Raw genomic sequence first — 25,529 nt, forward strand, 5'->3', positions numbered from 1 at the left:
GGCAGCTGCTCGGAGGGGGGCCCTCAGAACGGGCCCTGTCGCGTGGGGTGACCCGGGGCGTCCCGGCGGTGGGAGGACGCGGCACCGAGTGCTGAGCCGACCGAGCGCCGGGCGAGGCCTTCCCAGGCCGTCCGTCCTGGAGGCGCCGGCCGCCCCGTGGAATTGGGGAAGCAGCATGCAGTTCGTTCACACAAGTGGGAAACCGAGGCTCAGGTTTGGCGGACGGGCTCAAGGTCACAGGGCTCCCATGAGCTCCAAGCTCCGTCTCCCTCTTGTCGCGTCCTGCCGCCCCAGAACGCGCTGCGGCCGCGCTCGTAGCGGGAGGCCGAACGGTTTGAATTCCCACCGCAGGCGGGTCCCGGGGAGGCCGGGAGGCCCCGGGGGCTGCTTCTGGCTCCGTCCCTGCGGGACCCCAGCACCGTTTGGAAAACCCTCTCCTGGTGGCAGGCCCCCAAGAGGTGGGGGGTTCACGTGCCTTCCCACATGGGGGTCCTAGCCCTAACGCAGGCTCCGTGTGTCCCGCGATGGCGCACGGCCCGGGCGAGGATGCCTGAGAGCCAGGGCGACCGCGTTAAGCCTCTCAGGCCTGCGCGGTGGTTCTGTCGCGCTCCCTGTGGCCCAGAGCAGAGACGCAGGCTCTGGGAGGGAAAGCGACTCAAGGCCACGGCTGGAAGGCGGGTTGGGGCCTCTAGCTCAGCAGCTGGGGCAGCGACCTCTCCCTGCTCTCCGTGGGGCTGTCTGGGGCCCGGGGCCAGCCAGCCCGCTGTCCTGCCGGGAAGTCTCCGCCGGTGTCTGGGCAGCCCCAGGTGGGGGGCCTGGCCGGGCTCTCCCTGGGCCCACCCCATCTGGCTGACCCCGGCCCTCCAAGCAGCCCTTTCCAGTGGGCAGGGAACCCCCACTCGGCGGGGGCGCTGAGCTGCGTGTTGGGGGAGCCTCTCCCTCTGATAAGCCTCAGGTCTGCCCTAGAAGCTGCCACCTGGACCCCTTTCCAGTCCCGTCTTTCGCGGCCCCACAGCCCCGCTGGGCTTCCGAGGCCGCGGAAATGAGCCCGTGTTCCCTCCTGCCGTCCCCTGTCAGCCGCTGGCCGGCCCAGGCTCTGTCCCCCTCTGCCCGCATTCTCGCCTGCGTATGGCGGCAACACCCACTGTCGACTGGAGTGAGCTGTGTGGGTCATGGGAGCTTTGGGGCGGCACACTCCGAGGCTCCTGTGGACCGGGGTGGCCGGAAGAGGCCGGGCAGGGGCTTCCAGCCCCCAGCGCAGACCCATCCATCCTCTTGGGGACATGCAGGGCTCCACCTGAGGGGTGCCCAAGGGTGACAAACCTCGGGAACCAGCCTGGGGGGCCTGCCGCTCCCCCATCCCTTAGGGAGTCCCCGATTCCTGACACTGAGGGCACCCAGAGTATCTCCAGCCACAGCCTCCTGGTGGGTCTCAGGGGCCCCCGGGGGGGCAGCTCACCACCCCTGGCTGCCCCTAGCCGCCCCCCGGCCTCTCAGTGCCTCCCCCGACGGCAGCCATCACCTGCCCTCCTGGCACACATGGCAGACTGGGGGCCAGGCCTGGCTCCCTCCCCACCGTCCACAGAGCCTGCCCGGGGGCCAGAGAGCCCTGCCATGTGGACCCAAGGAGCGGGGTCTGCTGTGCAACCCCCTCTGTCCCCAGCTGCTTCCATGGTCACCCCTTTCCCAGAGGGCAGAACGGAGGCCAAGGCCACAGAGCCAAACGTACCACAGACAGAGTCCACCCCTGCTGGTGCAGGACACTCCGACGGGACGCCTGTCCCCGGCCATCACCACCCCCCACCAGCGCTGTGCACTAGGGGACACCGAGGCCCAGCAGTGTGGACACTCGGTCAGCGTGTTGTGCCGTGAGCGGCAGGCACTCGGGGGCATTCACGGGCCCCTCTCCCCCCGGGGCCGGCACAGGGAGCCCCACACGGCCCGGAGAGCCCTTCTTCCACGGAGAGTCGGCAAATGCGTCCTGCTACGGGTCAGACCCCGGTCTCACGGCCACAGCCCTCCTGAGAGTCGCGCGGTCTGGGCTCTAATTTTAATGGACTCGCTCAGCTCTGCCCGCTGCGATCTGGGTGGGGATGGGGCGGGGACCCAGGAGGGCGGGGGTGGGGGGCTAGGCCTGTGCTGCCCGCGGGCCTCTGTCTTCGGGAATGTCACCTGCCCGGAAGCCTACCTGGTCTCATCCACGGCCTCTAGTCATGTGCTTGCTTGACCCCCGCGCCCCACTGCTGGACCACGTGTCCCTGAGGGCAGAGCGTATCAGGCCTGGCACTTGCCTCGGGATCGCTGGGGCCCGGGACCCTGGCTGGACAGGGCTGAGACCACGTGTTTCTTCAAAGAGGGCCTGGGAGCCACCTTGCTGGCGCCCGTCGCGCGTGCAGAGTCATGGCCACACCGGGCCGGCCCTGCAGCTCCCCAAGTCCCCATGAGTCTGTCCAGCCACGGGCTCTCTGATGCCTCAGGAGAGGGGTCCTGGCCCCTCTACGAGCTGGAGGCCATGGGCCAGTCAGGCCCCATTGGGAAAGGGGGACTGAGGACGCAGATGCTGTGGTCCGAGGGAGGCACCACTGTTTCCTTGCTGGGTGACCTCGGGCCATCACTCAGCCTCTCCGCCCCATTCACCCGCCTGTCAGTGAGTCTGATGCTGGTCCCTGCTCGTGGGGTCTGCAGGGTCACATCAGACGGCACAGGTCGAGCATCAGCTCATGGCCCGCCCCAGTGAGTGTTCGCGGTCACCGTGTCCCTGGTGTTAGTATAATGACCCCGGGGGCGCGGACAGATCTCCTACAAGGCAGGAATTCAGATCCTCACAAAGCGATGCTAGAATGTGTCTCTCTGGGACCCCATTTCCCCATGAGATCTCGCCCGCCCCGGGGATGCTGGCCGGGAGGGCAGTGCGTGCACCCAGCTGGTTCCCAGCGGGGTCTCAGAGAGGCTGTGGAGGCCTCTGGGTGTGCGGCCGTCCTGTCCCCTCGACGTCCAGCAGGGGGTGCCTGTTACCAGGTTCCTGGCCCAGAGGGCTCGGAGGAGGCGGGGGTCAGGGTGCAGTGAGCACCCCTGCCTGTGTGTGTCTGCGTGTGTCCGCGTATGCCCATGCGTGTGTGTCTGTGTGTGCCCGAGTGTGTGTGTCTGCGTGTGCCCGCGTGTGTGTGCCCACGTGCGCCTGTGCACCTCTGTGCGTGTGCATACCGGGGTGTGTGTGCCTGTTGTCTGTCCTGCTGCTGACGTCTCTACATGTAGGACACTGGGCTCAGCCGTTCAGAGGCCCCTGGGTGCCCTGACAGCTCGGGACACTGCTGCCTCTGGTTTCTTCCTGTCTGGGGTCACCAGTAGGGCCGGCGCAGCTGGAAACACCCTGAAAACCTACACAGAATGTGAGGTGCCGGTGTGGAATCCAGCTGCGTGGGCCATGACACCTGTGTCCCCTGCGGACAGTGGGGATCCCAACAGCACCTGCCGCACAGGCTGTGGGAGGTCGCAGTGAGCCAGTGGGCGTCAGGGACCTCCCTGCGGGCCTGGTGCAGCCTCCGTGAGACCGTGATCGAATCGGATGTGGAATATATAGAACCAGCAACGTGTGTCCCGTGGAGCAGAGGGGCCCCCACCATGGCCGCGTCACCCCGCTCCCGGCACGGACAAGCATCCTGAACTCTCCCGGTGCGGCTGTGCACGGACTGGTGTGGACGGAGGCCCACGCAGCTCTGTGCCAGCCAGGCCCCCGCGGTCTCCACGCCACTCCTGCGGGCCCGTCACAGCCGGCTGCTGTCCCCTGGGTGCCCTGGCTTGACTGCAGGCCTGCTGGGGTCACGGGGCGGGAGAGCCCTGGCTGCCGGCGCACAGGCTCCGGGCATCTAGAGGGGCCGGCTCGCTCACGCCACCCCCTTCCACGCTGTCGGGATCGTGTTGGTCCTCTTCCTCAGATAAAAGGTGTACACCGGTTTTTAGGTCAGAGGAAGACTGTAGGGCTTCAAAGCTCTCCCCAGGAGGGGCATCCCCGGGACTCCCCGAGGCCGCGCTGAGGGAGGGCACGCACTCGGCCTTCTGGCTTTCCGACGCAAGGCAGGGGCACTTACAACGACAAGGACCCGAGAGCGGGTCTCCTGCAGACCTCCAGGCGGAGGAGCAACACGGTGCTCTCTGCAGAGCCCCTCCTCAGCCTGGGTTTGAGGGATGGCGGCTCTAGGGGTTGCGGCAAGGGACCGCCCCCCACCGCCACAGCAGCCACCCTGAGCACCGAGCATGCGCACACTCCTGCCCCTGTCCCCCAGACCCCTGGATCCCCTGGACCCAGCTTCCCGGCCAGGGGCCGTTGCGGGCCCGGCCGGACGCAGCGGCTCATGGTGGCGGCTCAGCGGCTCGCTCTGGGCCCTGTGGAAAGTTGCCCCGGCCCCTGCCACTGTCCAGCTGTTCACATCTGAGCTGCTTTTAATTAGTTTCCTTCAAAGTCCCCCAAGCAGCGGAGCCACGTTAGCGCTCCCCAGCTGCCAAGAGCTCCAGTGCGAGTGCTCGGGGGCAGGCCGCGGAGGCCGGCTTGCCTTGCGGGCGGCAGGGCCGGGGGGCTCTTCTGGCCTGGGCCCTCGGCGGGGGCCGAGGGAAGGACGCTGCAGCCCTGTGGGGGTGGCTGGGAGGGGCTGGCCTTGACGGCTCGAGGCTCCCAACTTCGCCTGTTTCCTGGGGTCCCGCAGGACCCCACAGCCCTGGGTCTGTCCCTCCCCGTGGTTAGCCGCGTCTTCGTCCCGCCAGCCGTGCCAGGACCGTGCTCTCTCTCAGCCGCAGCCCCCGCAGGCCTCGAGGGGCCGGGTGAGAGCACGTGAGGCAGGAGCCGGCACGGCCACGGGGGCCGCCGCGACCTGTTCGTGCCTCACCCCTGCCGTGTCCCGTGGCCGTGCGGCCGCGGCAGGGACGCCTCCCGCAGGTTTCCAACGGAAGCGCGGGTATCACTGTGGACGCCTGTGATTTTGAAAACAGCCCAAGGCCACGCCCGACACGCGTGCAGAGCGGATCTGACCCGGGAGCTGCGAGCTCGCACCCCCGTCCTGCTTGGGGGCTGTGCCCCAAGATTCAGGGCTTGGGTCTTCCCGCTCGCCTCCATCTCCCGCCCGGGCCACCCCTGCCGGTGGTCTCTGTGGGGCGTCCGTCCCGTGCCGGCCCAGCACCCCTCCGTGTTTCCGGCAACGGTCACTCGGGTGTGCCTTGGGGAGAACCCCTCCTCTCCCCCCGTCCATGTGCTTCCAGGGGGCTGACTGTCCCCTTGCCACGAGGCTGGACTCCGAGGCCACCATGGGTGTGCCTGGACCCAGCTACACAGGATGCAGACCCTGTGTCACCCCATTTTGTGAGCCAAATGGTTTCCTTTTGCTTAACCTGTTTTGAGCTGAGTTCTGTCCCCCTGTGACCAATGCAGCCTCATACGGGGGCTCCCAGGGGACTCTGCTGGGCGCTGGTCCTGTCCTTGTCCAGCAGCTGGCTGTCCTGAGAGGCCCAACCCTGTGCTTCACTTTATCATTCTCCTCCTCACGCGGCCACTAGCACTCAGCTCTGTACAGTGGTCAGTGCCTCCGTCCTGCTGCACCTCGGTCCCCCCCACCGGCCGCTCAGAAGGGAAGGGCTGCCCCGTGAGCACAGTCACGCGTGCTCTCAAAGCAACCGTCCTGCGCCGGAGGTCTCCAGTGTTCTCTAAGGCTCCTAGGTTTTCCCGTTTGACCCGGCACAGATGACGTCCGTGCTCCGGGGACCGTCGCTTCCAGCAGCTCAGCTGCCACGGGCTCCATCACCTTCCCGTCCTCGCCTGCCAGGAAAGCCTCACAGAATGGGGCTGAAGAGGGATACGGCCACGGGGAAGGCCTCAGACTCCCTCTCGCTTCCATTAGAAAGGCCAGTGACTCATCTGCACTGGTAACTCGTTACTACCCTCTCTGAAACCCCTAACTGCCGACCACTGGCTTGTCCCTCCCTGAAGGGCCAGCAGTGTTTCTGGAAGTCTTTACAGGCAGAGTGATGGGGCATCCGGGCTTCGCTCTGAAAAATGCTGCAAGTGTAAAGGTGCGGCTACCGCACGCACTCAGAGCGGTCTGCACGGTGTGTCAAGCCCGGGGTGACTGCTAGGCCCCATGGGGTGTCGGACCATGGCCCGGGGTCGCCCTGCTGGACGGGCGCTCCCACGCGCTGTCACTGCCCTGGCCTCGGGACTCCGGGTCCTGGGCTCTGTGCTTCTGACCCAGACTCTTGGCCCCACCCTTCCTCCCCCCTCTCCGAGGGTCTGGACCTTGGAGAAGTTGAAAGTGTCCTGATCCACACGTCTCCCACGTGAGGCTGGGTGTCAGTGTTTTCTCTTCCCAGGCTGAGCTGGCCTTTTTTGTGGGGTCTTTCCGCTCTGTGCAGGCCGGTCAGATGAGACAGTCAGCAGACCCCCGCAAAGCCTGACTGGCCGCGCGACCCGGGCTTAGCCCCTGGACGTCCTCCCCAGCTGGAGTCCCCACCAGGGGAGGAACTGAATGGGGGAGACAGACAGGGGTGAACTCGGACAGAGAGGCTCCCGGAACCAGAGGAGAGGTGCCCATAGGCAGGCAGGCAGCTGGCCGCTCCCTGTGCCCCTGGCCCCTGGCAGAGTTAGTCCCCGTGCGGGCTCAGACAGTGGGTAACCGTGCAGTGCTGGAGAACAGGCAAGGGCCAGGGGCCACTGAGGCTCCACTGGGACGCACATGTCTGTCCCCACACGCCCTCATGCTCGTGCTCAGGTGGCAGCTTCTCGCCACGTCACTGTCCCATCACTGTCTCCTGGTCATCTGCCCTCGTGACATTTCAGAGACTTCATCATCCGGCAACACTTGCAGTGCCCGCTCAGGGCTTCATGTAGTGCCTGGATTCATGGCCTCCTGGTCGACGGGAAGCCCCTGGGGGACAGAGCCTCACATGACAGGTGCACAGTCGGGTCTCTGCCTGGCACACTGCCTGGAAAAGGTAGTCACCCGTCCATCTGTCCACCCATCCGTCCACCCATCCGTCCATCCGTCGTCAGGACTGCAGTTCGGGTCTTGGGGTTTTGACTGCTGTACTGGAGCCCCTGGCTCACTGCAGGGCCAAGGGAGCAGTCTCAGAGTGAGCAAATGCCCCACCGCCTGCTCTCACACCCCAGAAGAGGACAGGACGTGGTTGGAGTTGGGTGGCCTGGGAGCCCACAGACTGTCACGAACAGCCTCTGTCTCGTGGCTGGGAGAAGGGACAAGCCGTGCCCTCCCCCGGGTACACGCCTAGTCAGTGGGAGTCCTGCGGGAGGCGGGACCTTACGCAGCCATCTGAGTCTGGATCCCCCTTCCCCTGGAGCCTCTGGAGGGCCCCGGGGCATGCAGGCCAGAGCGGAGGCTGGGGGTTGGGGAGCCAGACGTGTCCTTCCCTAGAGTGGATGCTCTGCCACCCCCGGCAGGAAACACGGTCGTGCTCTTTCTGACCCCCTTCCTGTCCTCTGTCCTGACCCTGGCTGTCTTCCCTGGGCCTGCTCCACCGTGCGGGGCTGCTACAAGACACTCCCGTGCTGCGCTGAGCACAGAGCTGACTGCCGACAGACTAGGGCACCGAGAGGCCCAGCTCCCCTAGTCCCCTCCAGCTCTGCCTAGAGATCCCACCCGGTAGCCCGCGGCCGACCCCTGGCTGGGCTGCTACCATCCTCACAGCTGGGCTGTAGAGGGCTGGTCCTTCCGCGAGGGCTCTGGAAAGCAGCAGACCGCTCGGAAGGAGCCCGGCGGCTTGTAAGCACCTCTATGCCTCTTCTTGGCCCGGCCCACGGCGCACAGACTGGCTCAGCTGCAAATGCTCTGCGAGTGGCCACAGCCATCCTGGGTTTGGGGCTGCTGCTTACACAGCTAGTGACAGGTGCGGCTCTCACTCCAGAGATCCCCTCTGTTCAGAGGGGTGGCTGGGCACTAAACCAGATGGGGCAGGGGGTGGGGGTCAGGCTGTCAGCACAGGGAGTGATGTTCTCATCACCTGCTTTGTCCCCAGCCCGTGAGAATGACCGCTTTGCGGTGGAGGTGTCGCAGGTCCATGCTGTCCATCCACTCCCGGGGCGCACCACGGACAGTCCGGCCAAGCAAGGGGTCCACATCCGAGCTCCCCCGAGCTCCTGAGTCTGCCTCCTGGGGCGCCGACTGCGACACTGTCCTGGCACTGGGGCACGTGTGTGGACTGCGGCCCGTGCTGGGCTGTGGGACAACCCAACCCAGGGTAGGAAAGACTTTAGATTTGCAAACTGGGGTTCAAGCCCTCCTTGGGGAGCTGGGTGTGCCCCTCGGAGCCTCCACGCACAGTATCCTCAAGTCATCTACACAGAGGGGTCCTGTGGGAGTCACACCCGTGATCGGGGCACAGCTCCAGCACGGCGCCTGGCACATGGTGTCCGGGGCTGTCGTGCAACAGACCAGACACGCCAGTTACACGCTATGCACACACGCACACGGCCACGTAGCTGGCACCGGTTACATACACGGCGAGCTCCATAACACACAGCATGCTACATGTGTGTGTGCAACGTTTACACGCAGGCTTGTGTTTGAGACGTGTGATCCACTGACCTCCTGCCCTTCCCGACCTGCTGTCCCCGATCACGCCGGAACTCCCCACCCAGGACTCGCATCCCGGGTTCTCTGGACGGCGCCGGTGTGGACGGTGAGCCCCTTTCTGCCGAGGCCCCAGGGCCGCCCGCACGTGGGGGCCTGCCACTCTTCCTGAGGGCACGTGCCTGGGACGACCGGCGGCCAGAAGGCTGGGGACGTGACGTCAACTCCGTCTTCTGGTGAAACGCCTATTGCCGGATGCCGTTCCCAGTCCCCGGCGACGGGTTTTTCAGGCTCATCGCCAGCCACACAAGCTCTCATTCCTGTCCTGGGAGGCAGGGCAGTGGGGAGACTGAGGCTGGAGGAGGTGAGGAAATGCCTGACTAAGCCCCACGCTCGCCCTGAGCTCCTCCTCGGCCCGACGTGCCGGGGTCTCTGGGTCCCCGGGGGCTCAGCATGGAGCTGCTTGGGTAAATTCAGTGCTGCTGCTCTACTCAGCAAGCTCTGGGGGACACGGCCTAGGAGGCCTCAGGGCTCAGGCCCCTCCGGCAGCTTCTGAGCCTCTAATTACTCCCCAGGCACCGGCCCGGCATAAGTACAGCCTCGAGGTCCAAGAAAAGCTGCCGGCACAGGGAGCCTTCCCAGGGCTAAATGCAGCCTCGGCCTGGGCAGGTCGGCGAGTGCGCTCAGATAACAATCGGGTGCCGCGGGCCCTGAGCTGACCCTGCATCGGGCACGCTCCCACCCACCGGGAGTGACCGCGGGGCCGGGCGCAGAGGGCCGCCGGCTGTCCTCCTTCTGCTGGGAGGGCGCTGCAGGGCGGGGAGCAGGAGTGCACGTGGGCTGGCCCGGCGGCAGCGTGTATTTATAAACGGGGCACGGCTGCCCGCCGAGTGGTACCCTCGAGGTCAGCTTCCTGCCAGGGCCTGCGGCCAGACGTTCTCCCCGGATGGCAGAGACCGCTCCGCCCACGCGTGCCCGGAGTCCGCCGGCACCGACGCGAGGCCGCTCCACGCCCGGGCCTGGCGGCGCTCCAGGAGCTGGAAGAGGACGGGCACTCCGGGACGTGAGTCGTGGGACCCACATGCACGGGGTGGGGGGGTTCTGGAGGGCCTGAGGAGGGGAGGGACCGGGCTGCCTCGGGAGGGGCGCCGTCTCCGAGGAAAGGTGGGGCAGCCCCGGAGGCGGGCTCTGAGGGACGGTCTGTTTTTCAGACACCACAAGGAGCACGTGCTTTGCTTTGCAGGTGAGCAAGGGGACAGTGCTCTTGGGGACAGCTGCCATCCCATGAGCCCAGCGCACGGCGTCCAGGGAAGGACGCACGGACGCTGCAGAGGACACATGGACACACCACTTCCATGTGGACAAGGCTGCAGGGTCCCAGGCCGCCCCCGTCAGTTCTGACCCAGCAGAGCAGGGGGGATGCAGGGGTCCGACCCAGGGCTGCTGACCCCCGTCTGAGAAACCGAGGGTCCGAGAAGGAAGAGAAGTCTGGAGGGCTTCCTGGAGGACGTGGGGGCAAGGGGCGGGAGGTGATCTCTGCAAGGGGTGGGCACCAGGGGCTCCACAGTCGGCGGGGGGGTGGGGGTGGGGAACTCAGACGCCAGTGGCGCACGGCGGCCACGGACACACGGAGACGGAGTGCTCGCACACGCTGGTCGGAACCGACTCCAGTTACGTACAAAACGACCACTCCAGGTCTCAGGAAGCTGGACCCCCCTTGGCTGTAGGCTGAAGGCGCGCTGGGACGGCGGCATTTCAGTCGCGACGTGTGACACGCAAGGAATTTCATCCGAACTTTCAGGGTCTCCCATGCACCTCGCAACTGTGGCTTGTGCTGTGTATTCATGTTCTAGTACGGTGTGACACACGTGCACACGCCCACAGGCCCGCACACTCAGATGTGCACACATGCGTCCACAGGTGTCTGCGTGCAGGCACGCTCACACACTCACACGCTTCCCTGCTCTCACGGCCACACACCGTGAAGCACTTGGACAAGGAAGGCTGTGGGCAGGGCTGGGGGCCAGTATCCCCCCACCCCCAGGCTATGCCCAGGCCCTTAGGCTCCAGGGACAGGCTGGTCCCCCAACCCCGTATCTGTTTCCTCACCTACAAGGCAGCTCCTGCAGTCCTGCCTTTCCAGGAGAGGGACACAGCATTCACAGCTGCTCGGCCACTATAGTGCAGATCAGCCCTGGACGGCCTAATGGAGAGGGCTGACCGTCCTGTTCCAGCGGCCCCAAAGCCCAGGGCACAGCCTGGCCCCCAGTGGCCTTCAGCAGATGACCCCCAGACCCGTGCAGGAAGCACAGAGTGTGCCCAGCTCTGTGGCTGTCCTGGGGAGGACACTGTCCCCTCTGCCTCTGCACACAGGGTATGTATGGCTAAGGAGTGGTCAGCCTGCTCTGGGAGGACACTGAGCCCCTGACACTCTCTCTCCGATGTGGCTGTGTCCGTGGGAGACACCTCCCAGCAGGAGCCAGCCTAGGATGGCCCAGGGCCGAGGCTCCCAGTCTTCACACCCCACGGGAGCTGTGGAAGGTGTGTGCTCTTGTCCTGTGTGCGGTGAGGCTGCCTGGCCGAGCCCCCGAGCCCCCTGACAGCTCCCCGCCGGGCGCACTGGGGACCACGTTATCACTCCTGGCGGGGAGAGCCAGGATCCTGGCAGTGGATCCCGCTGGTTGTTTGCTACGTCCGTTCTGATCATGAATTCTGGAACCGTAGCCACAGGACGGGCTCAGGGCCCTGCTACTCTGGGGCAGGCCAGCGCTAAAGGCCCACCGGTCAGTGGATCTCCGCGTGTGATGCTTGGGCTTCCTGGATCCGTGTCTGAATGGTGGGGAGATTCCTTCTCTGCGGTGAGCTGTTGGCCTGGGAAAAGGCCACAGGTCCCTTTGCCTGTGAGGATGATGAGCAGCAGAAGTTTCCGGCAGTGTCGCAGGGCCCTCCCCTGAGGCCACTGTGAGGGCAACAGCAGGGCACGTGTGTGCAGAGGGGCCACCGCCCGGCACGCACTAAGGGCCCAGGAGAAGCCTCAGGGAGGGCAGGGGTGAGGGGGCAGAACCTCCCACAGGGCAGTGCCCCGCACTGCGACTGTTATGGTCTCTGCCTCCACTTCCCCGTCTGTGTGCTTGTGGCTCTGGAGCCCGGGCAGAGGTCACATCCGGGGCCTCCCTTCCCAGCCATGGGACCCTGGGCCTTCTCCTCCTGTCCTGGCTTCCTCGCGCACAGAAAGGGATATGGAGGCCCCCACAGCCTTACACGCTGGCGTGGACGGGACACAGTGCCGCTGGGGACGGTGACGGTGAGCACGGAGGCCGGCGTCCCTCTCCCAGACTCTGTCCTTGAGAACCTCAAACGCACGCCCCACTGAGACGTGTTCCCAGTGCTCCCAGCGGCTCCGCACGACCGGTGGTCCAGCCACACCACGGAATAGTACTCAGCCGTAAAAAGGAACAAGGCCACGGGCACACTACGCTGGGGACGCCCCACGGCGACGATCCGAGGAGTGAAGTCAGGCAGCCATAAATGCCATGTGACTTCATGCACGGCAAATGTCCTGAGTAGGCAACTCTGCAGAGGCGGACAGCAGATTCGTGGTTTCCAGGGCTGGGGCTGGCATGGGGGGGGGGCAGGGCAGGGACCGCCATGGGGTGCAGCGTTTGTTTCTGGGGGATGGAAGTGCTCCAGGAGGAGACGGCGGGCTTGCCGGCACACCCGTGTGAACACACTACGGACCCGGAGCCCTGCACTTGGGCTCTGCGCACTCTGCTCCAGCCTGGGAGGTCCCTGCTGAGTCAGGCTGGTCTGGGACGTGGGACGACCACCGGCCCCGGCTGAGGGGGCCTTTCCTCCAGTACCAGGACCCAGTCCTGGCTCCCTCGCTCGGTCCAGCCAGGGTCTTGGCGTCTCTGCACTCACCACCCCCCGCCCCTTGCCAGGAGCCCAGAGAAGCCCCCCTCTGCTGTGTCCCCAGAGAGCAGGGCCCCGCCAACCCCATGCAGGCCGGGAGGGGCAGCCCTGTTTACCCACAGCCACCTTGGCGCGGCGGCTCCGGAGGAATGTGGGGAAGACAACGGTCACATCTGCAGGCGGCATCTGTGCCCGGGCCGCCAGCAAGCCTCGATGGCCGCTCATGAATGTGGATTTTGTTTGGCCTGTTTGGCTGGGATGCAGGCCCTGCGAGCAGTCCTGAGTCAGGACAGAGGCTGTGAGCAAGCGGCCAGGATGGAATGTCCCCGCCCCGCCCCGGCTCCAGCCAGGGGCCGGGAGGGCAGAGGGGGCTGCGGTCCTGAGCGCCCACCTGTCCGTGCACACGCTAACGGGCACGCGGCCTCCAGCCCTGGCTGGCCACGGTCTCTGCGGCCCAGGCGTGCCTGGAAGGGCGGCGCAGCCAGAGAGTGGGACCTGACCGAGGGCTCTGAGGGGCCCCAAGTCCACGCTGCTTTCCCTCAAGAGCCTTGAGCACCGTCCCCGGGAACGCAGAGCCCCCCCGGGGACGGGAAGACGGCTCTGCCGCCCGCGCTGGGAGGCCTTCATCGAGCACGGGGGGGACAGGGAGAAGAGGTGGGCAGGGGGCCTGGGACCACCATTTCAAGATTGGGGGGCCAACCCCGGAGTCCCCTAGACAAGCCCAGCCTCCCGCCTCCGCCTTTAGGCTCCGCCCACAGTCCCCCCCCCCCCCCGCACTCAGATCCGGAGCTCTCCTCCCCAAAGCCGGTTCTATTTACACAAGGATGTAATTCTCCGAGACCACCTCGACCCCAACAGGAGCTGAGATGAGTAGTGAGCAGGAAACCTGTACTTTGACGCGGGGTCACAACCCCCAAAGCCCTGCCAGTGCAGTCGCTGACCTCACTTTCTGGCGGTTGGGAAGCAGCACCAGAAACCGCAGGGCAGCGCGAGGGGGCGGGGCCCGCGGGCTTCGATGAACATCTGGAGGCAGGAGCTCCCAGTGGTGCTAACCAGGCCTGGCCCTGCCACCCCCCCACCCCGCCCCGCCGCCGCCCTCGGTGGGCCCCTGACCGGCCTGCCACCCTGCTTCCCAGCCCTTCTCCAAGCTGGCCTGATGCACCGGAGCCAAAGGAGGGCCTACAAGAGTGATGTTGACCCCGAATGACCCGGAGGGGGGTCTTGGAGGCTTGACAGCCCGTGATGAGGGAGAGGGAATCTCAGGTCAGAAGCGACAGGTGTCGCACTCTCTGGCCTTGGGGGCTGGGGGGCAGCTTCCTGTGGGCACACAGGACGTCCTCGGGACCAGGACAGTGGCCCGCGTATGGCACGTATGTCTCAAGTGGGGCCTTCCGGGCGGCGCCCTGGGTGGACAGAGCCCCTCAGCAGGCTGGCGGCCCCCATGCGGTGACCAGCCTGCTCCACGTGCAGACCCAGCTGTGGCTGGGGAGGACCCGCCAGCAGGGGAGAGGCGAAGACACGGCGTTGGTACCTGCAGGGACATCTGGCTCGGCCTCCCCCGCTCCCCATTATGCCCTCCGCCAAGCTCAAGCTCGTCTCCAACACGACCCGAGCTCATTCTCTGAGAGTCCTGCGAGCCCCCAGCCCGTGTGCCGAGTGCCGCTAGAGCCGGCCCAGCGGGGACGGGGCGCTGAGCAGGTGTCCTCTAGTGGAGGGATGAGCCGCGCCCACACACATCCGCAGGTGGGGTGCCGGAGGGGCTGAGGCCGGAGCCGACAGGGCAGGGGACACGAGCCATGGCAAGGAGGTGGCTGGCCGCCGGAGACGGGAGACAGGAGGCTAGGTGTCCTGGGCAGGAGGTCACGGGCAGGAGGCGGAAGGGCATCCCAAGAGTGGACCCCGAGGACGGTCACAGGGGAGGGGGATGGCGTGGGGCGGCGGCCGGCCTAGAATGAAGGGCCCCAGGTTTAGTGCCGCCTGCAGTCGTGGGAAGGTGGGCTGCTCTTGCCCTGCTCAAGTCTCCCTCCTTCCGCGCACATCTAGAATGAACCAGAGTGGACTGGGCCAGCCGGCTAGGGGAGGTTCCTCGCCGGGGAGAAGCCGGGAAGGCAGCGTCCAGCAGAACCCAGGCTGCGTGACCATGCCCTACAGTGCCCTCCTGCCTGGACTTGTCGCCGGCGCCAGGCACCCCTCCCGGCCCTTGGCCCCTGCCGAGCCCTTCCCTCAGGTCCCGCGGGGTCTCCCCAGCTGCCGGGGTAGGAGCCACAGAGGCTCACCCTGCATCAGGCCTCTGCTGCAGGGACCCTATGCCTCAGTGCCCCTGGTCCTTGTGAGGTCTCCCGTTCTCCCGATGGAGAAATCAGGTCAGAGACATGGGTGACTTGCCCACACAGCCCCGGGCCGCTGCCTCCGAAGACGGCCCTCTTTTCACTCATCACCTTCCCTAAACTCCGAGCCCCTCATTTTGGACGAGGAAGCGGACGGGTAACTGAATCCCGGGAACGGTGAGAGCCTGGAGGAAGGTGGGGTGGGGCTTGGCTTGGAAGGCTCCGGACTCCGGAGGAATCCACAGTGTGAACTGATGTCAAGAAGCACATGCGTCTTTGGCACCGTCAATGGTGGCGAGGTTCCAGAAGAAAGGAGGTGGGAACAGGTCTCTGCTTCCAGGCCACCCTGGAGTTCTGCAAATGGGAAGCCAGGGAAGAGACCCACTGACTTTCTCCCAGGGAGGGAGGCAGGACGGTGCCTGACCTGGAATGTCAAGTCAGAAAGGGCCCAGGACCTGACAAGATTAGGCTTCAGGGGGACATAATCTCTCTATTAACATTCTCCAAAGGCATTGGTGTGTAAGCATTAGCCCGATGGCTGTGGGCTGCTCAGGGAGACAGGACCAGAGTCGACAGAAACCACAGGTAGGAGGCTTTCCCCTCAACCTGCAACAGAGCCTTCTCCTAACCTTCAGCTTATTCCAGGGGCGGCACCTTGGGATGGGCCGGTGTGATAGGGGGTGAGGTCCCCATCACCGGGGGTATGCAAGCACTGGCAGTCATCTGGAGGCAGGGTCTGGTGGAGAAGGGAGCACTGCTGAGGGAGTTGAAGAACCTCTGAGTTCTCCTTGACCCTGCATTCCCAGCACTGCCGGCTTCCGCATTGCCCTGGTTCCAGCCATACCCTCGCCCACGCTCCCCAGGCCACTACGCTGCAGGGGCAGTGGGCTCTCCTCAAGGCCCAGCCTCTCTTTTGGCCTCAGACGCACTCCTCCCTCTTTGCACTACCAGGTGAGGCTCTGGGCACACTCTGCCCTGTGGTTCTGGAACCTGCCAGGCTGGGCACATGGCACCCGGGGGGACGCCCTCCTCCCTGGACCCCTAGGGGTGGCCCTTCCTCATCCTGTGACCCTGCCCCAGCTTCCCCACCCTCCACACCCCTGGCTGACACTCCTGGCATTTTACCTGCTTCTCGTGTTTGTTCTCAGGGAGGCGGGGGGCTTTGGTGGGTTGTGGGCTCCTAGGACAGTGTGGGGCAGGAGAGGGCTCGGTCACATGTGTTCAACCAACAGGCAGCCTTGGACTGGAGGCCACGTGAGGGATCGGATAGAGGCCAGCAGCCTCTGCTCCTCGCTGGCTGTGCAGCGTTGGCCCCATCACCCAACCTCTCTGATCCTCGGTTTCTTGACCCACAACACGGGGTTCCGCTATCTGGTGATATGAGGCTTCCGCACAGTTACACGTGGCACGGTCCCCACCCGGCACCAGGCGCTACTTGAGAGCTGGTATGGAAGGAGTTAAGGGTCTCAGTCACCGCCAGGGCGCGGGAGGCCAGTCCAAGAGAAGCGCAGTGTGTCCCTACGAGCCCCTAGACTCCTTGGCCCCCGGTGCAGGGGCAGTGTCTGGGTGACTGCGGGAAGTCCCCGCGAGCCCCGCCGGCCTTCCCTTCCGGCCGCCGCCGCGCGGCGCCGCGTCCCCACGGGTTCCTCCGGCCCGACTCCCTAGGCGCGCCCAGCCGGTCAGGGGCGCGGGCCCGAGTGTGGGTGCCGCGTGGCCTCCCCGCAGGCGCGCAGCGGCGTGGAGCCCCCAGCCGCCCCAGACTCCCACCCTGGCCTGCGCGCTGCCTCCGCTGCCGCCTTGCCAGCTCTCGTCCCGGCTAGCGCCTGGGGCGGCACGCCCGGGGGCAGCGCGGAGGAGGCGGCCCGCGGGCCTGTTGCGGGGGGCGGGGGGGGGGGTTGCAGCTGCTCCAGCCCGCAATGAATGAGCCGGCCCGCGGCCGCGCGCGCCCCCGCCCCGGCCCTGCTGCCCGGAGGCCCGACTTTCCGGAGGCCCCGCTCGGCGGCCCCGGCGGGCACGCAGCCCCGGGTACTCTGGCTGCACTTTGCAAAGTGCCCCGCGGAGCTGGCCCCGGCTCAGCGAGACGCGCAGGGCAGGGCGGAGGCCGGTCTCGCAGCGCCGCGGCCCCCGCCGAGCCCCCGGCGCGCCCTGGCGTTGGCGGCGCGGCGCGTCCCGGGCCGGCGAGCGGGGTCGGGGGCGCGGGGAGGGTCGTCCGGCCCTGCCGGGGCGCGCCGCCGACGGCGCCCGGGACGTGGCGGGTCGCGGGCAGCCAGGTGACCCGCCGCGCAAACCCCGGTCCCCGCGCCGTACCCAGGCGCGGCGCGGCCACACTCACCTCCCGCTCCGAGGGCCCCGCTCCGTTCGCCGCGCTGGCGGGCACGATCGAGCTCCCGGCACGGCCGCGGCGGCCCCGGCGCTCTGGGCGCGGAGGGCCGTCCTCATCCCGACCGCAGGCCGCCCGGGCCGCGCAGACGGGCCGCCCGCCCGCCGGGCACCGAGCCGCCCCGCCGCCGCTGCGCCGCGCTCTGCCCCTGCGGGCGGGGTCGGGAGAGGAGGGGAGCAGCCTCCACCCGCTTCCCAGGTCCGGCCGCGCGCGGGACCAATCCTCGCGAACACGCTCGCAGCGGCGGCGGCGGCGGCTGGGTGCTTCGGCCCAGCCCTGGGCAGCGCGCGCGGGTCGGCCCCCAGGCACAGCCGGCTTGGGTTACAAACGTCCACCCCCTGCCCCCCAGCTATTTTTAGCACCGCTCTTCCTAGGTGTCTGTTTCACGGGACGCGCTCCAGTGATGGGGACCCCTGATGGGTAAGGTAGGCAGCCATCAAACCAGGGCTAATGCACCCCCTGCCCCCAGCCCACCCCAAGCTGGCAGCCCTCTGGTGCTCCATGGCCGGGCTGGGTAGAGCACTACTGTCAGATTTGCGGGGCCTCGGTGCATCCATGTGGTTCCCAATAGTTCCTCCATCCCCACCCCTCACGGCGCCTTCTCCAGCCCTTCGGAGGGACCAGCACATGAGGCATTTTCCTCCTGTGCTTCCCCAGGGAGGGTTGGTGTTGGGGGGCTCATGCCACACCCATCACTGGGCACCTGCTTGGCCTCGGGCCTGTCACAGACTGGCCTGGTGAATTCCGGAACACAGATGGGGGGGGGGTGGGAGCTGGGACTATGCACACCCCAGAGTGCGTGTCTTCTGTCCCATGGTTTTCTTCACAGAGGAGGACATCAAGGTCCAGAGAAGGCAAGACACCTTGCTGAGGCCACACAGCTCAGGGCATGGGACACTGGCTGGTCACCGGTGTGCCCCTGTGGGTCCCTTCAAGGCCAGGGAGACACCCACTGCGAGCAGCAGTCCTCTCTCCTCCACTGCAGAGGACCCCAGGGCACGGACAGCCCTAGCCTCTGAGCCGGGACATTGTGTGCTGGGGGGCGGGGGCGGGTCTTCACTTGGTAGAAAGGCATCGTTCAGAACGGGTCCTGTGAGCAGTGTCGGAGAGCCTGCAAGCAAGCTTTAACTCGCCCAAGTTCAAATTTCACACCCCCTTAGGAGCACCTTTATCATGTAAAGCAAGGTATAGGTGACACACAGGGCCTTTGGCCCCGAGTCCTGCAGGCCAGCTTGGAAGGCAGCGGCTGGCCCCCCTCTTCCCCCTGGCACCGGTCACTGTGGTCTGCACCAGCCGGAGGGGCTCTGAGCTGTAGGAGAAGCTAGAATACAGTGCGCATCAAAGTCAGTTTCCCCGTGGCTGTTCATTACAGCCTTGGAACGAGGTTCCAGAAATCCCTGCCCTGGACTTGAGAAGTGGAACTGAACAACGGGTTAGGGACCCAGAGGCCCCCGCCTCCTGGTCCTGCTTGGCACTCAGAAAGCCCAAGCCTCAGCTCACATTTCCGGGGCATCATTCTGGGCCTCCGGGTCCTGGGATCTCCTTTTCCATGGAAATCGGCACAGGAAGGCGCTGAGAGCCCCCCTCAAGTTAATCGGTATTTCAATCAAGTTGGTTTCCTAAAGTTTCCAGCGTGGGGTCCCCTGGCTCAGACCAAGTTCCCAGATGGTATTTGCTTGGGGAGCCTTCTCACTGGCCTCTCCTTGTTTCTAAGAGTCCACGGTTTCTGAACTGTGTGTGTGTGTGTGTGTGTGTGTGTGTGTGTATACGCGCCCAGCCCCTGGTGTACCTGGATGCCCCTTGGTGTGAGGGTCGGCAGAGGACTCAGGGCCACGCCCAGGCCCACCCTGGGCTGGCACTGCCCACCTGGACCAGGTGCTGAGGGCACGAACTTGGCATCCTAGGAGGTGGGCTGCTGCACTTGCCATCTCCCGGGATGGTTCCAAACATGCCTGTCCTGCCCCAGGGCCACTGGCCGACAGAGCCAGGGGCTGAGCCATCCGGCGGGAGACCCGGTCGCCCGGAGCTCCTGCTCCAAGGCTCTAGGCCCACTTGCTTCGGAGAACCCAGCAATTCTCGTTGGGGGTGACTATACCCCCTCCGGGGGACAATTTGGCAGTGACCAGAGACATTTTTGGTGGTCACAACTATGGGCCATGATGGCAGAGACCAGAGAGGCTGCTTGACCTCCTGCAAGGCACAGGATGGCCTCATACCAGAGAATTATCTGGCCCCAAATGTCAGCGATGTGGCGGGGGCATGGTCCCCTGGGGTGGAGCCCAGCAGTCCCCGGGCTTCCCACGGGCAGCACCCTCCCCTCCTCCCAGTTCCCAGAGCCCGGCAATGACCTTCATACACCCCTGGCAGGAGGAGCTGCCCAGTGGGAGACATGGGCATGGGGTGCCATGGAGATGGCGTGGGCGGGCGGGGTCTTGGCCGGGAGTCCCTGGTCTTTTGCAATAACGTCTGGAAACTGGGTATCTGTGCCGGATCCTGCTCTCCACCGGTACCCCAGCAGGGGTGCTGACTCAACTTGCCCAAAGTGACAGACGTCAAGCTCCACTCCCCTCCGTGGCCAAGCCCCCTTGCCGCCCAGGGCCTGCAGCTCGCCAGTGGCCGCTCTCAAGGGGGCAGAGGCTCCCTGGGCCCCTGCGCGTGCCGGGAAAGCCAGTCAGCACTCCTGAGTCATCTCCTTGACTTCTGCCTGATGTCAAAATGAAACCACGTCCTCAAAGCCAGAGCAGGGGTGGGGGGAGTGAGAAGCGTCCGGCAAATTCCAGGGACATAGCGTCACATGGCCGCAGCAGCCTGACTCCAACAGTGCCTGGGCACTGGACACCCATCCATCCAGATGAGCTCACACTTTGAAAGCCACGTCCTGCCCCTGCCCTGTGTGTGGGGCCACACTGGACCTAGTGGGACCCCTGAGGCCCAGATGCTCATCTCTGGGAGTCTGGACCTCTGACCTGGGACATGGCACATGGATGTTTGCTCCCTCCTGGGAGTTTTCGTGGCAAGATGGACGTGTGATCTTGTGGGCTCCCACGGGCCCCTTAGGCCCATTTGCCAGATGGGGAAACTGAGGCTGGAGGAGGCAGGGAACCCATCCTAAGGACCCATGAGTTAGTGGGACAGCCCCTTCCGGGCCCCCGATGGCCGGCTCTTGTGCCTGCTGGCTCCCCGCGGAGCCCAGGTTGATGGCATGGCCGTGAGGGCCGGGGGTCAGGGGTCAGCCTCCCAGAGGCTGCTGCCTGGGTGTCTTGGCTGGCAGATGGGGGGTGTGGGCCTTGCCACACGGAGCTGCCCTTCAGCACAGCTGCCGGCCGACAGGGAAGCACCCAGGACCTGAGGCCTTTCTAGGAGCGAGAGGCCCGGCCCCTCCAGAGCCAGTTATCTGCGCAGCGATCCCGGATGCCTGGACACTGGGCTCCCCGGACCCACATCCGGAACACAAGCAAGGTTGGCAGAACTTGCCAAGGAGCCCGACAACTTGGAGGGCCTGGCTTCCGTCCCCCGCTCCCTGCTAGCTGCCCGTCCCTGGGTAAGTCAGCCACCTCTCTGGGCTCCTGCCCAGGGAGAACGCAGTGGCCAGGAGGGCAGTGCTGGCCCCCCGAGGCATGGTGAGACAGCCCCCGCTCCTCCTGACCGTGGCTGGGGGTCTCTGGGGGGTCTTGGGGAAGCTGGGCGCAAGGGCAGGGTCTGAGGGAGGAGGGGCAAGTGACCTCATGATGCCAGGGCATGTCCCACGGCAGACACTATCCGGCCCTGACACCCTGCTGTGCCCTCAGCACCCCTGACCCTGGGTCTAGGGCCTCTGGAAAAAACCCTACAGGCTCCAGAGCGCAGAAAGGAACAGACACGTGGAAAGGAATCAATCTTTACCTACGGAAGGCGAAGCATCAGCTCCTATGTGGCCATACGGAAGACCGTCTGTGTTTCGGGGGGTCTGCAGCCTTGGGGGTGGCAGATGGGAGTGGGGTGAGGGAGGAGGCGGGCGGGCAGGAGGCTGGGTGGGTGGTGGCGGGCGGGGCCTGAGCCCCGCGAGCCCTTCCAAGGAGACATTCCAGACTGACGGTGGCGCATGACTCAGATGCTTTCTGTCCCCGTCTTCCTGTCTTCCAAATGGTCCAACAAGAGAGACAGAGGGCACCCTTCCTGAGGAGGGTCTAACACACGGACACAGGCATGCTCCCCCCACATGCCACCAACACCTACGTGCTTTCCCACGTGTGGGCCAGCCCAGGCCACGGGACCAAGGGCTGGCAGGGGTCTGAGCGTGCAGAACTTGCCAGAGCCCACAGCCTACCTTATCCCCCTTTCTGGGATCAGCTCCTCCACGTCCAGGAAGCCCTCCCTGACCTACACACTGGCTCAGGATTCCCGCATTTCCTGAGCTCCTCCCGGCAGGGCGACGGGGCAGCTTGGCTCAGGTCCAGTCCCCAACCCTGCCGTCCGGCAGCCACGGGACCTGACCCTCTGTCTTCCCCTCCGGGCTGGTACGTCAGACCCGTTCGTGAAAGCGCTAGGACCCACGGGCAGCCGTGCCTCTCGGCACTCAGCACAGCACCTTGGACTCAGCCTCCTGCGGGCCTTCAATATGGGAATCCTTCTAATGAAAGGAAAACAGAGGCCTTGGGGGCCGGCTCGGCTGCAGGGACCCGAGCCAGCGGCCTGGTGCATGAATGGGCTCTTTCATGGGGCGGCTGCCGCGCGAGGGCCCGGGGTGGAGAGATCCGTGCGCGGCCCAAGGAATGGCAGTGCCCCGGGCAGGCCCGGGCAGGAAGGACGGCGGCCTTCAGCCCGGGCCTCGGGGCCTCGGGGCCCTGCCGCCTCCCACCCTGTGTCCCGGACGCCCCGACTCCGAGCCCGGCAGCAGGAAAGGAGCCAGCTGTCCTGGTCCAAGTGCCACTGTCCTTGTTCTTCTCCTGTGATTATGTCTCCGAGGGGTAACTACAAATTTACATCCTGCTCAGCGTGGTCGTTGATTCGGAGCCCGTGAGGAAGGCCCTGCTGTCAAAGGCGCATTGATGTGTGTTTTCGTGCTGCCCGGGGTGACGGGCCGTGGCGGGCGGACACAACCGGCCCTTGTCACAGGCCCGGCTCTGCGAGCGGCGTGCCCTCGCCAGCTGTGCCTGTGTAAACGCCTCCGCCCCGCCCGCCGTGAATGACTTCAGTGTCCAGAGGTTTCTTTTTCCATACCTGGCCACCAAAACTTCCAACATTCTTCTAGAAAAAATGTGGCAAGCTTCCCTGGGATCATTTTCTCTCCAAACGGCTTATCCATCCCGCTCGGGCCCCAGACTCAAGCCAGTTCTTCTTCAGTGGGCGACATCAGAGAGCCACGGGGCCTCCGTCTCCACCACCTGCTGCAGTGGCCCCGTGGACAGCGTCGTGGGGTCACGGGCGAGTGATCAGACATTCGCGAGTCTGACTGGACGTCGACAGGCTGATGGCCCCGGGGTGTCCCACCTGCAGAGGCACATGGGGGCCCCTGTCTGGGTACAGAGTGGGCCGGTCTGGGTCTGGAACCAGCCCACTGAGCCCAGGCCCTCTCCGGACAGCGGCAGACGTCGGGCAGCCCTGGGTCCGAGCACAGGCTGTCCCTGACGCCCCCACTCAGCCCTGCCTGGCGCCCCGGGGTGCTGCTGCCTCCCCCTGGGCGGTGCTGGAATGAGCACCTCCTCCAGGAGGACATGGGGGCCAGGACAGGAGGGGGCACCCACAGGGGGTGGGCTGACCTCAAGTTCACACGTGTGTGTGCCAGTGTGTTTACCAGTGTGAGCGTGTGTGTACAGCTACGTTCACATGCGTGTGGGAGCACATGTGAGGCTGTATGTCCGTCCGTACGTGTGCACACACGGGAGCGTGTGCACTGACATTTGTACATACGTGTGTGTGAGTGTGATCACACCGACCGCTCCTGGGGCTCAGGGTGTCTGAGCCAGCAGCAGGAGCTCCGTCCCACTCACCCCACAGCCTCGGCGCCCGCGTCAGGACTGGCACAGAAAACTCCGGTTCGTGGAGGAAATGAACGGACTAGAGCTCGGGGACGGCCGGGGAGAATCCCGTGGGAGGCTGGGGCGTCACCGCTGTCTCTCCAGGGAGTGGGCTCCACGGCGGCAGCCCCACGGCCTCGAGGCTTCAGCAGGTGAATGTTTGCAGCCCTCGGAGCTGCTTCCGTTGGGCGGGGCCGGGGGCTTGTCTGAGACCCAGCACGGCGGAGCTCTGGGTGCACAGCCCCGCAGGCCGTGGCGAGGGGCTTCCCCACCCCGTGCCTCCGTTTCCCGATCCCTGTCGCTGGAGGCCCGTTGGGTTACTGACAACCAGCGCCATGCGCTCAGAATCTCACGGATGCTAGCTCTTAAAACCACGATCCGCACGCTTCCCGGGTGACGACTTGTCTCCTTCACGTGTCCCCAGACCTCCACAGCGGTCGTGACTTAGTCGTCCTCAGAATAGTCCCGAGACAGGGCGCCTCTAGCATGTGGCCCTTCCTTCCCAGGACCTGCACCAACCGCGTCTCCTGGAGACGCCCCCACCTCTGTCCCCCGGCAGGCGCGCAGCCCAGGGAGATCCGTGCACAGGGTCGAGTGAGAACGCAGGGTCCCTGCCCCACAGACCCCCTGTCACAATATCCGGAGAAGAGCACGTTGTCCTCCGTGTCGCATGTCCAGCCCTCGGTCCGCCACGGTGCTGGGGGGACACAGCCCCCACGCAGGGCTAGACGGTCGCCTGGATGCTTGTTTCATTTTGTGAGGTTAGTGAGATCACAGACACGCGCCTACAGAATCGCCGTACTTTACGAAAGGAAACCGCGCTTGTCCCGTCACACCCCACCCCCTCCGGGGCAGCGGCAGGGGAATGCGGAAGGACAGGGCTGTCCCTCAGAACCTGTTCCATCCGAGCCCTCGGGGCGGACAGTACCCATCAGGCAGGGTGCTCAGCCCTCCCGCCTCCCAGGCGGCCCTTCGCTGATAGGAGTGGGCACCCGACGCCTGGTCAACCGGGGGTGTGGCTGCCACCTGGCCCGGGCGCTGGGGGTGACGGTGAGCACCTGCGGCTCGCTCGGAGCTGCCTCGCTGCTCCGTCCCAGCCACGCCCACGGAGCTGGCACCACTGCGACCACGGGGTCTGGGCGAGGGGGACGGCTCTCAGGGCCCTGGGCTGTCTCGCCACCAGCTGCTTCCCGAGAGCAGATACAATATCTCTGCCTTGCGGACGTAGGCTCTGGAACACCGAGTCGCCGTGTCACTGCCAGGCCCGGGCGCGAGAGCTCACCTCCAGGCCACAGAAGAAGCTGCTGAGAACCAGTGTGGCCAGGCCCAGCAGCGTGACACGTGGCCATTTTTTCCCGAAGTCCCAATCATGTGGCAACCCCAAACGCGGGTCAGTATCGGTGACAGCACTGCGTCCTTCCCGCTGTGGAAATGTCCGCGAGCACCGCGGGCGGTCTTTCTAGATCATGGTCATGCTCTGCTCTCAGCCCCCGTGGCTTCTGAGTGCCCACGGGGCGACCTGCACACTCAGGGGTGGACTTGAGGCCTCTGCCCACCAAGCTCCGAGCTGCCTTTCCAGGCCGGGGCCCATCCCTCCTCTGGCCTGCCTTCCCCACCTCGACTCTGGCCTCGCGGGGCTGCTGCGCGTCACCCTGGGCCCCCCAGGCCCCCACACCTCGCTGACCCTGCACGCGTCTCCCCACCGCGCGCCTTGTGGCCTCACACACCCCGTTCATCCTCAGACGCACTCAGAAGGTGCCTCCTCTCGAGGCCGCCCAGCAGATGCCAAGGGGACGGCGCCCCACATGTCGCCGTGTCCCACCCCCGCGTCCCGTCTGCGTGGCCACCCTCTGACGGACCCGGGACGCCGGGTCTTCCTCATTCTCATTCGCTACACACCTTCGATGGTCCCGGCCCCATGCGGGGCTCCCGGCACCACGGACGGCCGAAATCTGTCCCTCTGCCCCTCACCGCGTGTGCATCTCCTCTTGGACCCTTGAGGCCTCTCTCTCTCTCTCAAGCTCCAGATGCCCCCGCCGCCAGGGAGCATTCCAGGCTTGATACTGGCGTGACGGAAGGACACAGGCACGTCTCAGCACCTGGACATGTTGGGGCCAGAAAGAATCTTGGGGGAGTCTGTCTCGTCCAGACCTTTCACGGTACAGATGAAGAAACTGAGGTCCCGGGAGGGAGCGAGAGCTTGGCACGCGGCTAGAGTTGGACCAGCTCCCGGGGGGAGTTTCCATTTTGCGTGGATGCTGAGGAGCCGAGAAGGCCTTCTGTTTGGGCCCCCCACCAGCCCTGGCAGGGGTTCCACCGGCTCGTCCTGCTGGCAAGTTTGACCGCT

General features: G+C 65.8%; 2 protein-coding genes across 2 annotated transcripts in view; both read right to left on the minus strand.

Moving 5' to 3' along the window:
* The window catches only part of ZNF469 (zinc finger protein 469), a 71,712-nt gene extending 54,480 nt beyond the window's left edge, over positions 1-17,232 (minus strand). The window contains exon 1 of the mRNA XM_059153334.1: positions 17,139-17,232. The gene's annotated coding sequence lies outside the window, so the exon portion shown is untranslated. The remainder of the gene's footprint in view (positions 1-17,138) is intronic.
* Positions 1,817-24,989, minus strand: LOC131818701 (collagen alpha-1(I) chain-like). Its single transcript, XM_059153335.1, has 12 exons — positions 24,931-24,989; positions 24,111-24,317; positions 16,786-17,334; positions 16,574-16,676; positions 15,461-15,542; positions 13,426-13,502; positions 12,596-12,758; positions 9,314-9,604; positions 5,751-5,803; positions 3,854-4,083; positions 3,621-3,753; positions 1,817-1,984 (listed from the first exon to the last, which is right to left on the minus strand). The coding sequence occupies exons 1-12, from the start codon at positions 24,987-24,989 to the stop codon at positions 1,817-1,819; spliced, it is 2,115 nt and encodes a 704-aa protein (XP_059009318.1).
* Positions 24,990-25,529: the final 540 nt, after the last annotated feature.

Source organism: Mustela lutreola, chromosome 16, assembly GCF_030435805.1.
Source record: "Mustela lutreola isolate mMusLut2 chromosome 16, mMusLut2.pri, whole genome shotgun sequence".
Lineage (NCBI taxonomy): Eukaryota > Metazoa > Chordata > Mammalia > Carnivora > Mustelidae > Mustela > Mustela lutreola.

Bases quoted from the DNA above. Each gene is read 5' to 3' on its own strand.
- LOC131818701 (XM_059153335.1), bottom strand. From the start codon at position 24,989: ATGTGGGGCGCCGTCCCCTTGGCATCTGCTGGGCGGCCTCGAGAGGAG. The intron at 16,677-16,785 runs GTCGGGCCTCCG...CCCCCGCAACAG, and splicing joins CCGAGCGGGGCCTCCGGAAA to GCCCGCGGGCCGCCTCCTCC. The intron at 4,084-5,750 runs GTCCCCGGAGCA...TGTCGTTGTAAG, and splicing joins CTGAGCTGCTGGAAGCGACG to TGCCCCTGCCTTGCGTCGGA.